The sequence below is a fragment of the Eulemur rufifrons genome, chromosome 1 (assembly GCF_041146395.1).
Source record: "Eulemur rufifrons isolate Redbay chromosome 1, OSU_ERuf_1, whole genome shotgun sequence".
Classification (NCBI taxonomy): domain Eukaryota; kingdom Metazoa; phylum Chordata; class Mammalia; order Primates; family Lemuridae; genus Eulemur; species Eulemur rufifrons.
Genome location: NC_090983.1, coordinates 35127960 through 35144629, shown reverse-complemented (window position 1 = coordinate 35144629; position 16670 = coordinate 35127960). Strand labels below are relative to the sequence as shown.

General features: G+C 34.7%; 1 protein-coding gene across 3 annotated transcripts in view; it reads left to right on the top strand.

The window, feature by feature from the left end:
• CCDC150 (coiled-coil domain containing 150) overlaps positions 1 to 16670 on the top strand; it is a 65873-nt gene that overhangs the window by 32521 nt on the left and 16682 nt on the right. Inside the window, exons 10-12 of one of the 3 annotated variants that reach the window (XM_069469036.1) lie at positions 607 to 720; positions 6581 to 6664; positions 12326 to 12433. In XM_069469036.1, the coding sequence (XP_069325137.1) occupies positions 607 to 720; positions 6581 to 6664; positions 12326 to 12433 (306 nt within the window). Of the gene's footprint in view, positions 1 to 606; positions 721 to 6580; positions 6665 to 12325; positions 12434 to 13306; positions 13855 to 16670 lie in introns of those variants that run through there. The other 2 variants (XM_069469028.1, XM_069469045.1) reach the window with 2 other exon arrangements.

Below are 16670 nucleotides of genomic sequence, written 5' to 3'. Positions count from 1 at the left end.
TTCCTGACTTCTTATCCTTTTTATATATTGTTGGATTCATTTGGCTAATATTTTGTGGAGGATTTTTGCATATATATTCATAAGCTTGAGTTAATACTTAAATACCAAGTACCAAAAGTAATAAAGGGGAACTATATAATTTGCAGTAACTCTTTCCTGAAGACAACTGGAAAAGCTGAAAAAATAGAAAAGAAAAGAGAAAAAAAGTTGTTTTTTTGTTGTTTTCTTGAGACACGGTCTTGCCCTGTTGCTTGGGCTAGAGTGCAGAGGTGTTATCATAGCACACTGCAACCTCCACCTCCTGGGCTCAAGCTATCCTCTGCCTCAGCCACCTGAGTAGCTGGGACAATAGGCACACATTCCTATGCCTGGTTAATTTTTACAGTTTTGTAGAGACTGGATCTCACTATTGCCCAGGCTGATTTTGAACTCCTGGGCTCAACATAAGGCTATTAGACTGACTGATCAAATCTCCACATTAGAGGCAGGAGAAACTGTGTATAAGATGCCTTCCTTTTTACAGTTATAATTGTGATTTTTAAAATAAGATAATATTTTTTAAATCTGACACAGTTTCTTTTTTTCATTTTTTTTTTTTCCCCAAAGGTAGACATAAATGCATTGACGCAAAACCTGCAGACTCTAGTGGAAGAAAATAAGCACCTGGCAAATGAAATGGCTTCCCTAGAACTTCAGCAAGTTGCTTCTGATTACCATGGGGTGGGTATAAAAAGGTCAGTCTAAAGTAGAAATTAATGACTGGTGAGTTAATAAAAAGTCAGAAATCAAGAGATGGGTTTTATGTTTTAATAATTATAAATCTTGAATAACTCAGGATAAATATGGCAGAGATACCTATAATATTCAAATAACAGTGGATTTAAGAAACCAAGAATTTAGGGCAGCTGTTAAACATCTGCCTTCACAAATGATCTACGACACTGAAAAGCACAAATTTATCTGATGTTTTAAAATAGTTCTTCTTCTATAAATTATGAGGATGAAATTGTATTTTCCTCCTGTCAGATAGTTCCCTCTATTAGGCGATCAGTAATAAGTCTGATTTCCAAAAGCCAATTTGACAAGGTCAATGCATTACAGATAAATGGTAGAGTTCTTAAAACATCTTCTCCAAGTAAAAGGGATTTAAAGAGATGATCATTCTGCTAAGAAGCTAATAATATTCCTTTGTGCTTTTGAATACTTGAAAAAGTATTACTTATTGCTTTTATAGTGTGTATGTAATCACTGAAAATTCCGTAGAAAGCCCTGATCTGAGTCTGTCTTAACTTGAGCTAAATTCTTTCAAACCCTGTCATAAGCTGCTCATTATTTCAACTATGGAAAATTACACAGACTAAGTCTAAATCTTCTTACATTTTCATGGCTTTCAAGCCAGACTTTCTGGGTTTCAATTTTGGCTGTGGCTGTGAGTATGATCCTTAACCTCTCTGAGCCTCAGTTTCTTAATCTGTCAAAATGATAATAATGCTATTATTATGAGATTGTTTAAGGATTAAGTAAGTTAATACATGTAAAGCATATAGCAGATAGCTAACATTTATTGAATTCTTAGTATCTGAACTGTTCCAGGGAAAAAAGCCTGTAAATGCCTATTGGAATGACAAGATCCATTAGCTGTAATTCCTGGTACTATCTCAGACTAACCTTCTCTCCCTCTAGGATTAAAGATTTAGTCATGTCCTTTACTTGTAGGCCTCACCTCAGCTGGGTTTATCTAACCATCTGGTTTTGGTCCCTCTGGAAGAACACATCTTAGTCTGCCTGATTCTTTCCTAAACCCACTGCTCTGGGCAGGCGTGTGGCCTTACCCTACTAGTGACTGATTGATCTGTCAGTGATTTGGTCAATGTTGATTTTTGCCTGCAGACCACACCTCTTAAGGTTTTCTAGTGATAAATCAGATAGATAACCCAATTCTAGCTTGCTGTGCTATCTCTGACCAAGCCTGCTTGGAAGTGCTTTGGTTGGTTTTATAAGTCTGAGAAATGCGGTTGAGATTTCAGGATTTGTTTTTGAATGTTAGCGATATCATTAAACCTATTGTCATTCAATGCTGGCAGTGTATTTTTGTTCTTTGAAAATTAAAACTTTAAGTTCTTTTATGGGGACAGGGGAGGTGCCTATACTTTGGGAGGTTGAGGTGGGAAAATCGCTTGAGGCCAGGAGTTGGAGATCAGCCTGGGCAGCATAGTGAGACCCTGCCTCTACCAAAAAACAAAAACACACACTTGAAATTCTTAACAAAGGATGCCTTCTGCTATAACACCTTGTTTATTTTTGGAGATATATATATGACTGTGTATTGTGTTATGTAACATCACAGAATTGAATCCAGACAACTGCTTTCAGTCCCTCACTCCATTTACTGTGTGAACTAGATGGGTTCTTAACTTCTCATGGCCTGCAATGCCAAGAGGATCTCCCCTACTGTGGGATTCCCATAGTACACTATGCACACCCATATCAGAAAATTGAATAATTACTACACTGATTAGAAATTGACCTGTTTATGCATCTGCCTTCACTCTCTTCTAATGCAAGAACAGTAGTTACTCATCTTTATACTCCCTTGCCTAGCATATACCTAATGCAAATAGGTGTTTAAAGAACATCGATTGAATACACTATAAAGAGGGTCATGTCTATTTTGCCAGGCAGTGAGGAATAATTCATATTGCAATAATGTTATTCTCCCCTCTTTTTCTTTCGCATTTTGTAATTTTAGATTTTGTTTTTGCCATTTCAACCTCTAATGATAGTGCAATGTAAGTCCATCACTATAGGTAGTCATGCAGGGAACCACAGTGAGGAAAAAATCCAAACGTAAAAAGGTTACCATTCCTGAGTTCAGGCTGAATGACTATCCTTCCCACTTTTTTTATACATACGTTTAAAAATAGTAGCACAGGACAGAAATATAATTCCCTATGCAACTGGGACATCAATGAGTTGAAATTAAACAATGAATTAAATGTATTATTTTGTAAAACTGAGATAACATTCACCCATTCAGGTGTCAAAGTTGGTTTGATTTGCTGGGGCCCATGTCATACTGGTTGTTAAATATTTTAAATAAAATCCCTGCTTATAAAGTATCTTTACCAAAATGCCAGTAACTCACTGGTTTTGTGTATTCTTCTAACAGTTTCTGCTAACTTTTACAGCTCATCTGGATTTTAAAAATGATTTTAGAAATCATTTTGTGGCTCACTGTTGATTCTTGGAAACCTACCTTTCATATCTTAAGATAATTCTTCCTGTTTTTGCTTCCTGCTTTTCCAAGGAGCAATATCTTTGTGTTTTTGAGTTAAAATGTATATTCTAACCATTGGCATTTTTCTTTGTATGCTATTTCTCAGATGATTTCCCAATTCATTTTGCTCTGTATATTAATATTTATAGTATATTGCCAACATTATTTAAGTAAAAGTTAATCTCAGTTCTGTCTTCCATAACTCAGAACCTGAGATATTCACTCATTCAAGTGGTCTCTAATGTCTGGTCTTTTGTTGATTAAAGTACAGTGCCTATTTAATTTGTAACCAGTAATTTAAGTATAACTGCCTTAATATCTACTTTCTCTTAACAACTGGAAACAATTATATTTTGTCATAATATTTAAACAAGTGGCCCTATGTGAAATATCATATTTTGATTCTGCTTAGACAGTTTTCATTTATTGTGTGAACATTCTTTTTGGTGGCAAAAAGGGGAAATTATTATTTTTAAAGTATATTTAAAAGATTAATGGAATTTCTTTATGCCTTTCCCTAAAAGAGGGAATTTTATTGAGGAGAAAAAAGAGCCATTATTTAAAAAATTCCTGGATACCTTTTATAAGAAAGCCAGATCATCTAAGTTATTCCATAAAAAAACCTTTCCACATTCCAAGAAGATAAGCAAAGTTGTTTTTGAGTGTTGAATATTTGTTATAGCTACCATATTTTAGGTTAAATCTAGTTCTTGGGTGTTTTCTATATGCTATTCCTACACTTTACATTACATTGGGACACCTTAATTTATATAACTTGGAAATGAGTTTTAAATAAGCTTTTATTGTTACTGTAACTTTGTTTTTGTAGCATTATTGGCCATCCTTATAATTCATTTGCTGCTGAAGACTTGGTCAAAACATAATCCCAAACTTTAATATTGCACTCATGGAATGATTTTACATCATAGTTTCTAAAATAAAAATTTTGTGACAAAAAGAATTGTATATCTTCCACAAACAAAACTAATTGATGATTAACTTTATGATTATTATTTCTAGTTTCCTATTTGTTGATAGCAGTCTACATTTCCCTTAGGTTATTTTGAAACCAATACACTACTGATCTAAATGCTTTAAAAAATATATTTTCATTTGCCTTAGTGGGAACAACACACAGTGATTTTTAAAAGTTCAAGAAACTGAATTATGAATATGTATAATTGTGCATGAAATACTGATTCTGATAGGAGAAATACTTAGATGGTCATAATAGTTAATACACTGAAGCCTAATTTGAGTATAAGTTTTTATATTGAATATGCATAATTTTAGGGTAGGTGGTATACTAGGGCTAATCACTCTTTATGGCTTATCCATAGGTTTTTTATGAAGTCTTATCTGTCTAAAATGCTAATTCTTCTAGTCAAGGCAACTACCAAGGAGAAAACATTGCTCCAGACTAGTGTGCCTTCTTGTAGAACATATGGTATGGTGTAAATATTTTGAACAGAAGAAAATTATGAGTTACATATTATTATATAGTAATCTAGTTTGGAATGTGTTTTTGCTTTTGTTTAAAAACGGGTAGGCCAGGTGTGGGAGCTCATGCCTATAATCCTAGTACTTTGGGAGGCCAAGATGGGAGCACCACTTGAGGCCAGAAATTGAAGAATAACATAGGCAACATAATGGGTGAGACCCTCATCTCTACAAAAAAAATAAGAAAAATTATCTGAGTGTGGGGGCACACACCTACAGTCTCAGCTATATGAGAGGCTGATGGAGGAGGATTGCTTGAGCCCAGGAGTTTGAGGTTGCAGTGAGCTATAATCATGCCACTGTACTCTAGCCTGGGTGACAGAGGAAGACACTGTCTCAGTACAAAAATAAAATAATAAAAACAGTTGTGTTGGGGTCACAACACTTAAAATGAAATAAAGTACCAAAATGGTGACTGAAGAATACCTGTAATTATGTTGGAGATAGTGAGGAATATCTCTTATGTAAATTAATACCCCTATATACATGGTTTCATATTTATGAACTTAAGGTGGAAGACAGAAGTCTAAATTGGTTTAAAATGCTTAAAAGGCCCTCTATTCATAAATTAAGCAAATATAAGCCAGAGATAGTGAATTATGCCAATGTAGTATATTTGCCAAAATTAATAAGACTTTGAACTCAAGATTTATTGCAAATGATCCATAGTGCAGCTAGTTAGCCTATGAATGAGTGAGAGTTTGTTCTCAGTCACATTTACTTGTATGTGTATTATCCCTACACTTGGTTTATGAAGATGATTTTGACATATGACAAATATCAATATTTCCTTAATACCCTGACATTGATTATGGAGGGTAAAAATTTCCATATTCGATCACTGATCATGGCTCTCATATTATATAAAGGAAGTACCAATATGGCCAAAAATTTAATCAATAGAAAACTATATTGTATACTTATTTTTTTCTGACAAAGTCTGAGGAAAATAATATAGGAAAACTGTCATTAAAGGCTGTTTTAGTAATATGTAATTTTATGAAATATCAAACCTTCAGTAGTGTTTATCCCACATAACACTGTGTTAAGTGAGTTTGAGTATCCAATAAACATTTCTTTTGTTCTTTAGAGATTTTTTTTTTTAAGAGACAGGGTCTCACTCTGTTGTCTAGGCTGGAGTGCAGTGGAACGATCATAGCTTGCTGTAACCTTGAATTCCTGGGCTCAAAGAATCCTCCCGAGTAGCTAGGACTACAGGCATGTGCCACCATGCCTGGCTAATTTTTTAAATTCTTTGTAGAGATGTCACTATGTTGCCCAGGCTGGTCTCAAATTCCTGCCCTCAAGTCATCCTCCTGCCTTGGCCTCCCAAAGGGCTGGGATTACAGGTGTGAGCCATTGTTCCTGGCCTAGAGATTTTTTTTAACTGCATTTTACTGTGGTAACAGAAATATCCTCTACTGTCAGTGGTCGTGGTCAATTGTAGCTCCTGTTTTCTTAAAGAACTGTATAATGCTCCTTGGGCTACCTACAACCATTGATACAGTCATACCATGTCTGTGTTGGATCACAACTACAAAGGAATAACTGACATTAAAAAAGAATTAATATGCAAAAAAACAAATTCTGGGACTTTTAAGGCTTCTTACTTTTATTAGCAGTCCGTGTACATGTTGCACATTAGCACTGTGATAAGCTATGTAGCAAAAGATTAAGAGGCAGTCATAGCAAATAAATATGAATCTTGATCTTATGCCGATAGAAATGGTATAAATACTTGGGGAAAATGGTTACTCCTCTCTATGCCTAGAAGTACTGATGCCTGTGTTTTTGCTTCATCAGCTTGCCCGACAGAAGGTGGAAAAAGTATTGGGAAAAATTACTGAGAGTAAAAATAAATTGGCCTATGAAAAGGGAAAACTCCAGGTATGAGATTTATTTTCTGGTTTTTATTGTCTGATTTTTTTAAATACCAATAGGCAAACTAAATACTGCTGTATGTTGAGAAGACACAGCTCTGTCATTGACTAATTCTATAGTCTCTGAATCTCCCTGAGTTTGTTGCCTTATGAACATCCAGGTGACTTCTGTTCACATACCTGTAGTTAATGCTGAAACCTAAAATTGTGAAGTCGAAACCCATTTTGTGACTATTTGAAGCTTTATTATAATTATCAAATGCATGGTCATTCACTGAGAATGTAGAGAGCCTATGGATGTGCGCGCGCGCTCTCTCTCTCTCTCTCTCTCTCTCTCTTTTTAAACAACACACTTTCTAAAAAGAAATAGCCCTGGAAATTGGGACTCAGAGGCAATAGAATAGACATGAGTGAATGTGATGTTACTGTTATTTTGCTGCCTGTGGGTTTAGTTCCTATGGTACCTACAGAGCAGGAAGCTCGTAAGTGGTATGGCTAAGCCTGATTTAACCCAGCTCCATTGGAAACACTGAAGTCCAGATCAGTGGTGCTGAACCTTAGCTACATATTAGAATCACCTGGGCAGTTTTTAAAAATCCTCATGCTAGGAAGTGTATGATGTCTGCCGTTTACTTTAAAATGCATTATTAAAAAAGGGAGTTGGTGGATGGATAGAGGGAATTATATATATGTGATAAGCAAGTAAAGAATGTTAATGATAGAATGTGGATGGTGGGCATATGCATGTTCATAGTAAAGTTCTTTCAATTTTTCTGTTAATATATGTTTAAAAATTTTTATAATGAAGTGCAGGGGAAAAAATTCCCATGACTAGATTTGTACCCAAGAGCAATGAAATCAGAATCTTAGGCGATAGGTCCTAGATGTTGATACTTTTTAAAGCTCCTCAGATGATTCCAATGTGCAACCGCAGTTGAGGACTACTGGACTAAATGGTATGAAGTGAAGCCAAGTTAGGCTTGGCAATTGTCTTACTCCATTTTCTGTTGCTATAACAGAATACCTGAGACTGGGTGATTTGTAAAGAAAAGAAGTTTATTTGGCTCACAATTCTGAAGCCTGGGAAGTCCAAGATTAGGCCATCTTGTGCTGCTTCAGCTCATGGCAGAAAGCAGATGGGGAAGTGGACAGAGAGACCAAATATAAAAGGCAGCCTCATTTTATAACAACCTGTTCTTAATACAGCTAATCCATTCCTGCCAGAGCAAGGACTTACCCACTCCTGTGAGACTGCTTTAATTCCTGGATGAGAACAGATCTCTCATGACCCAAATGCCTCTTAAAGGTCCTACCACTTCTCAACATTTAGTACGTTGGCAATTAAATTTCAACATGAGTTTTGGCAGAGACAAACCACATTTAAATCATAGGGACAACTGTAGAGCTGATTTAATAAGTAATCTCACTAGAGACTTGTCAGATATGTCAGCATTAACCTCATCCTCATCTACTGAAAGGGTTTACCATAGGGTTAGCAGACAAGATGGGGCCCAGAAATGGCAAGCTATCTGAAAGGTGGTTGGTAAGCCAGGCTTGTGGAACGATACGTAACTAGTCTGATAAAAAGATAAAACTATTTGTCCACTATTTGCTTTTAATTAATATTTTCCAAAGGCAGTGATGCATTTGATTATAATTATCTATACTTGTGTGACCCTGGACACATCTTAAGTTTTCTTGAGTTTCATCTTAATCACCTATAAAATGAGGCAGGTAAGCATACTTCTCTTACCTACTTCTCACTGGGAAAAATAGGCAACATTACAGGCTGGGTGTATAAATTATTACTGGCTTGAAAGAACTTTCCCTTTTGTGAAACTAATGATCCCATAAGAAGTTATGACCCACGATTTTGACCTTTTTTAAGCTTTCCCAAGAGAAATGAAGTACCTTATTAAATTTATAAGATAAATCCCAAGCCCTCAGGGCAGACTTAAAGCCAGAATTTGGCTGGGAGTGGACTACATTTTAAAATTTATGAAGGGTCTGATGTTACCTATCTGACCTTTAAGACCTCTACTATGTAGTCTTAGAAATTATCCACATAATCGTAAGTCAAATACATGCCTTTTTGCTGCTCATATTCCTATAGTAAGAGGTTAAGATTTTTTTTTTAATCTTTGAAGGCTGAGACATTTTTGAAACTATTGATTCACTGGTGCTTTTATGTCAGCTTTGGGCTGGCACAGTCCAAAAGCACTGACTTTATTAGCTCTAGGAAAAGTGCTCCTACAGCATATAATTTTTGCGAGACAGTTTAAAGGAAGAGCGGCATACTAAACATAGTTGAAACAACAGTCTGTTGTATGTTCTCTCTCAGTTGGATTAGGATGGATTAAAAATATTACACAGGAATCATATTAGGTAAAAACTGTATTTTCAGAATTGAGTTGTTAATGATACAAATAATATATTTTAGATATTAATTTAGACTGTCAGAAACTGCTGCCTCACATTCAAACATAGTTTGAATTTGATTTTCAGTTCTGTGTAGTATTTCATTATATAAATATGCCACAATATATTTCTGTATTCTGTTGATGGATATTTAGCTAGTTTTCAATTGCTTGCAAACAATTACAATGCTGATATGAATTTTTGTACATGTTTACTTATATACAAAAAAATATACTAGGCTGAGTATAATTCTTAGGAATAGAATTATTGGGTTGTAGGATGTGCATATCTTGAATTTTAATAGATTTTGTCAAATTTCTCCAAAAAGCAGTTATGCCAATTTTAAAAGCAATATATGCAAGAGGGTATATTAAATAGGTACCTTAGAGTTACATATGTTAACATGGATGAATCTCATAAAACAATACTACACACTATTTAGGAATAAATATATAATAAAACAATTTTTTTTTTTTTTTTTTTTTTTTTTTTTGAGGCAGAGTCTCACTCTTTTGCCTGGGTTAGAGTGCCATGGCATCAGCCTAGCTCACAGCAACCTCAAACTCTTGGGCTCAAACAATCCTCCTGCCTCAGCCTCCTGAGTAGCTGGGACTACAGGCATGTGCCACCATGCCCGGCTAATTTTTCTCTATATATTTTTAGCTGTCCATATAATTTCTTTCTATTTTTAGTAGAGACGGGATCTTGCTTTTGCTCAGGCTGGTCTCGAACTCCTGAGCTCAAACAAACCGCCCTCCTCGGCCTCCAAGAGTGCTAGGATTACAGGCGTGAGCCACTGCACCGGGCCTAAAACTATTTTTTAAAGAATGGGAATCATAAACACCAAATTTAGCATAGTGGTTAACTCTAGGATAGAGGGAGGAAATTTGGTTGGGATAGGCTACACAGAGGGTTCCAATTGTACTGCTAATGTTTTATTATTTTAAGTTGAATGAGAGGTAGCTGGGATATTACTATATATGTTTGAAAGATTTCCAACACTTTTTAAATTGGTTTTAAACATGTCAGTCTGAGTTCCTTAGCCTTGCTCTGTCTACCACTGGTCCCATCACTTTAAACCAACTGAACTCCAACATTATGTTAGCTGCCTGGCCCCATAAGCAACTGCATTTGTGACCTTAATTTAGAAGTTAAGTGTGTGTTTTGTTTTGTAAATTTTTTATTGAACTATAACATATATACCAAAAAGTACACATAGCACAGCCCGATGAATTGTTTACAAAATAAACATTATCTATGTGATTAGCACCCATATGAAGAAATAGAACATTCTCAACACCCAAAATTCCCCTCCAGTAACTATCCCCCACAAGGGTAATTATACATCCCGACTTCTAATACCCCATGTATTAAAAAGTTTTATCTGTATTTGCACTTTAGGTAGTCACACAGTATATGCTTTTTTATTTCTTGATTCTTTCACCCAGTATTATAATTGTGAGATTCATCCATGTTGTTGTTTGTGGTGGTGGTTCTTTGATTTCCATTGCTGATATATTCCATTATATGGATAATAGGTAAGGGTTTTAAAAGACAAAAATCTATGCTGCACAGAAATTATGAGTTTCCTGAATCTATTTTGTACTTTTAATCAAAATACATAGCTTTGGCAGTTTAGGTTGTTTTAACTCTGAAGCTCACTTCAAACTATAAATGCACTAAAATGTATTAATTGCATTACTTTTGGATACTTGTATTACAAAACAGATTTAAGGAGAGGTCCTTTCTATTCCTAGCTGTCTTGTAGTTTCTATAGTGTTATTTTTGTAATTGTGTGTGTGTGTGTGAGTGTGTGTATGGTTTTAAACAATATGGGGATCTGGCCTTGAGCCAAATTAATGCTATTCCTGAGACTGGCTGATAAGCTAGTTATAGAAACTGCTTGGATTTTAATGATCATGGAAATACCAGACCTCTGAGAGGCAGCAGGATTTATTTGCTTCTGACCTGTCCTCCTATGTTCTTTCTTATTTTGAATGTCCTGAGTTAGAAATTCTGCCAAATAAGAAACTCCGTATAAAGTACTAGATGATAACATGCCATCTGATGAGTTTCAGGGCATTGTACTATATAATCTGAGGAATATTGGGGAATAAGGACATTCTGTGTTTTATTTGAAGAGAGGCAAACCTAAAAGTCTTTAGAGTCAAATGCACTCTATTTTCCCTTGGGTTCTATGAATTAATAACAATTAGTTTATGTTTAAAATGAAAATAATTGTTGCAACAGTACCTCCATTTAGAGGCAAACTGTTTTAATTCTAAACCTTAAGTGAAAACCATGATTAATTTTTACTGATGGCTTTGGGGAGCCACAGCACATCTTTTATACTATACACTGTGGAAACATAGCAACAGAAACAGGCAAAAGTGGAGAAATAAGGAATCCTACTGATGGAAGAAGAGAGGTCCTGAGACAAAAGTGGGTTTTAATGCAGCCTATAAAAAAAAAACACCTTAATATTAGCACTCAAATTTTACCAGTTGCTGAAAATGTCCAGTAGCTACTGCCAAAGACATGTTTGCCCTTCACAGATAGGAAAAATTAAAGGTAGCAAAAGAGGAAAAAGTTGATTTAAATAAAAAATTTTGGATGAAATTTTTCCTGATCCAGGAGTAGGCTCAGTAATGTTAGTTGTTTTGTATGAGAGGGTTGGGGGTAAGAGGAAGAAAATATGGAAAAACACAGGATTTCAAGATTTGTGAGTATATATTAAATGATATTATCCCCCAAAATGTTAACTTTATAGAGAAATATGTGAATGGTCACCTTTATGAGTTAGTTTTAAAGTATAATTCAGCATATAAGAATTCCATTTATTCAACTTTTATAATTCTCTGTCAGTAAAACACAAGACTTTATGGCTGCTTCTTGCAAGTTGACAAGTCGAATTATCCAATTCCTTTAAAATTGAAATATATTAACCACAAAATCTCACTGTTATATTCATGAGTCATGTCCATTTGGTGTGTCCATAAACAATAGAAACTAAATGAGTTATCTTGGTACGTTTAACTGGCTATAGCCAACTTTTAGCTATGAGTTGAAATAGCATTTCTTGCATAATTAAAAAGCCTTAGGATTATTTTTTGCAAATATTAAGGATTCTCTAATTTTTTTTGCAAAACATATTTTTTTCCTTCTGGAGTATATAAATATGTTTTTAAAATTGTTTATTTTAAAATTATTTTTGTTTTCTTATTGTATTGCTTTTCTATTTTTCCTCTAGATAAAAGTTAAACAACTAGAAGAACAACTACAATCTTTCACTGAAACCAGTTCACAGAATGACCATCTACGCAAGTTGAATAAGGCTCTAGAAGCCAAATATGCTCAGGTGTGATTAATATCTACAAAAGTAGATTGCTGTTGTTTTAGTTTTTAAGAAATTGTTTGATGCCTCTCTCCCCATCTTACCATACAATACCAGAAAGATAAATATTCTCTCACTTGACTCACTTCAACAAACATTTTTGTATGGGGTTCTACTAAGCCTCAGGAATTCATAAAGATGCTTGAAGCAAGACTGGGTCATTCAACTTGCTTCTAAAAGGGCAGTTAGGAATGTGCTCAGTGAACTTAGCAGAAAGTTATGTCTTTCAGAAAAAAAATAGATTGTATTAATAAGCATTCATAGGGAGCGTGTTACCACTAGAAGCATTGAGAAATGCTTTCATGGAGGAGTTTTTAAATTGAGCCTTAAAATTTTTGGAAGACATGAGGAACAAGTATCTTTATTTTTTTGAATTATAGGCAGACTCAGAACTCAATGTCAACAAGGTACACCTGCAACAGACGCTCACTTGAAAGAGGTGGTAATAGTGAAGGTGCTTTCCTGTCAGCATGGTGGCTATTGAGGCTGAAAACCTTTCATAGGTCACATAACATTTTAACAAATGAATAGAGAAAAGTTAAATAAGATACATAAAACATTTAGTGGGTAACATAACCCAGGAAGGTGTTACCAAAAGAAAGCGATTCATTTCAGTGCTTTACAAATTTACCAATGTATATAATTAGATTGAGTATTTTAAAAATCTTTAACTCTTAGTATAAGCATGTGTAACTTCTGTGCCTCTGACAATTGTGTATATATACCCCTGGTAATCAAGGAACTTAAATATGTCTTTAAGTGGAATCCTCATAGGGTTCTAACCAACTGACTCTACTGATGAGTGATGAGGTCACAAAGTTGTTAAAGTGGACTTCCTTAGATACAGTCTCTTACAGGGAATTTGGTTTAAGGTCTCTTTCTTCACTAGGTCATACTTTACAGTGTGATCTCTTCATCCTGAAAGCAAAGGAACATATTTTCAAATATATTTTCCATTGTGGCTTCTTCTAGAACATTGTTTGTGTTGTATCTCCTAGTAAAGTGGGAACTCATTGAAAAATAACTGTAGGTTTAGCTGCTTTTATTGTTTTTAATTGGTGATGCCTCCAAGAAAAAGGAAATCTCCAGAGAGGCCTGTGTCTTCAAAATCCCTTGAAAGCTCTAGGCCCCATGTAAACAATTTAAAGGAAAGAACTTCAGTTGGTTTGCCTAGTGTTATTCCAAACTCTACACGCCGCGTGAGCTTTGCACCTACCATGTCTTCAGTGAGAACGTCTCAGGAGATTGGAGACTCTAGAATCTCTCTCAAGACTCTTTTGAATGCTATTAAAACCATGGAGGGAAGACTAGAAGGTAAAATAGAGATTCTTGCCTCAAGACCATTACCACGTGGTGAATCACCAAATTTTCTTAAACGGGATTCGGTAAGTGAAGACCACAAATTAAATCTTAGGAAAATTTCAGATCTATATAAGAATGAAGAAAAATAGTGACAATCCAGAAAGATAACGCTTGAAGATATTATAAATTAGGTTCTTCACAAATAGGAAAAACTGATTATGTAGATTGAAACCATCATCCTGACTATCAATTAATTTTTGTTTTGGACATAGAAAAAAATGTGGCTTTACAGTAACAATTGAGTTATTTTTATCTAATTTTGATTTTTTTAAAAATTCAAAATTTCTAATCTTACCATTTGAGCTAAAATGCTTAGATAAAGTCTGATTTTAAAATTGAAATACATTAAGCAGCCCCAAGAAATTGAGCATTGGAAAATATTTTCCAGAGAAAATTTATTAAAGCATCCATCTTTGCTTGATATTTAAAAACAGGCTGGGTAACATGGCCAGACCCTGTCTCTATAAAAAAAAAAAAAAAAAAAAAATTAGCCAGGTGTGGTGGCACACATGCCTATAGTCCCAGTTACTCTGGGAGGATTGCTTGAGCCCAGGAGTTCAAGGTTACAGTAAGGTATGATTACGCTACTGTATTCCAGTCTGGGCAACAGAGCAAGACCCTGTCTCAAAAAAAAAGAAAGAAAGAAAAGGAAAAAGAAAGTACCATAGCTTGTCTTCTAAAATAGACTATTATTTAGATACTTTCTGTAAACATTTTTGCTAGTGGCATTTTTGTATTTTTGTATCTTATAAACACTGGGAAAATTTCAAAAACTGTATTCTTCCTTGTGTACTTTTCTAGGACAAAATCCAATAAATTTTCAGAACCTATAAGTCAGTATCCTTTGTGTTTTTCTGACCTCCTTACAGAAAAAGTTAAAGTATTAAATGTTACAGGTTAAATTTTAAGAAAGTATAATAATGTCAGGGAAGATGTGGGGAAAAGACATCTTCTTTGTTGCTGTTGGGAGTGTAAAATGGTGTAACTTCCTATGGAGGCCAATTTGGCAATATTTATCATACCTTTGACCCCACAACGTACTTCTAGGACTTTTTCCTACAGATATACTAGCTTATACACATGACATGTTTACAAAGTTACTTAGTGAAGTACTGTTGGTTAATAGCAACAGACACAGCAACCAAAATTCCATCAGTAAGAGACTGGTGGCTGGGCACAGTGGCTCAACCCTGTAATTCTAGCACTTTGGGAGACTGAGGTGGGAGGATTGCTTGAGGCCAGGATTTGAACACACCAACCAGCCTGGGCAACACAGTGAAGCCCCATATCTTTAAAAAAAAAAAAAAAAAAAAGTGAAAAAAGATACTGTCTAAATAAATGATGGTGTATCCGTAGTTTATAATACTTGCTTCAAGGTGAGTATATTATTAGGTTTAAACAACCAGAATTCAGAAGAATGTAATATATACTATTTGCATGCAAAGGAGGTGGGGAGATAAAGAATATACACATGTGTTTACTTGTATGTGCTAGGATATATCTCTAAAATCATAATAAACTGACAACATTATTTTTGAGGAAGAAAACTGGGTGACTGGGAGATTTTTCACTCATTCCTTTTGTAATTTAAGAATAATGTTAATCTGCCATCTATTCAAAATAATGAATTTTGTGAACATTTTATTTTCAACAAAACTGAAAGAGAAAGGATGGTCTTTTCAACAAATGGTGCTGGGATAATTGTGTTTTCATATGCAAAAACAAAAAAAATCTTTGATCCATATCTCATGCCATATGTAAAAATTAACTCAAAATGGATCACAGATCTAAATGTTGTAAACCCTAATGCTATAAAACTTTTAGAAGACAACATAGGAGGAAATCTTTGTGATCTTGAATTACATGAAGATTTCTTAGATTTGACATCAAAAGCATGATCCATAAAGGAACAAAAATGATAAATTGAACTTTATGAAAACTGACAACTTATGTTCTTCAAAGACATTATGAGACTGAAGAGACAGGTTACAGTCTGGCAGAAAATATTTACAAATCACATTTCTGATTAAGGCCTTATCTCCAGAATGTATAAAAAATTTCAAAAACTCACTAAGAAGAAAACCTAATAAAAAGAATGGGCAAAGCACTTGATCAGATATTTCACCAAAAAAGATATATGGATGGTAGATAAACACTTGACAAGATGTTTAACATCAGTCAATATAAATATGAATAATAAAACCACTGTGAGATACTACCATACACCTATTAGTATAACCACTTTAGAAAATAGTTTGGCATTTTTTTTTTAATTTCAGAATATCACAGGGGTACAAATGGTTTGTTTACATGGGTTGCTTTTGTACTGTTTGAGACAAAGTGTGCCCGTCACCCAGACAGTGTGCATTGTACCCATTAGGTATGATTTCACCCATCCTCTCCCCGCCGTCCACCTGCTTGATTTCCATTGAGTTTGACTTCCATCTGTGCATGTGAGTGCTGTTCGATTCCAATTTAATAGTGAGTACATGTGGTGGTGGTTTTTCCATTCTTGAGATATTTCACTTAGGAGAATGGCCTCCAGTTCCATCCAGATTGTTAGAAAAGGTATTAATTCATTTTTTATGGCTGGGTAGTACTCCATGGTATACATATACTACATTTTATTAATCCACTCATGGATTGATGGGCACTTGGGTTGATTCCACATCTTTGCAATTGTGAATTGTGCAGTGATAAACATTTGAGTGCAAGTGTCTTTTTGATAAAATGACTTTTTTTTTCCCTTTGGGTAAATACCCAGTAGTGGGATTGCTGGATCAAATGGTAGGTCTACTTTTAGTTCTTTGAGGAATTGCCATATCATTTTTCATAGTGG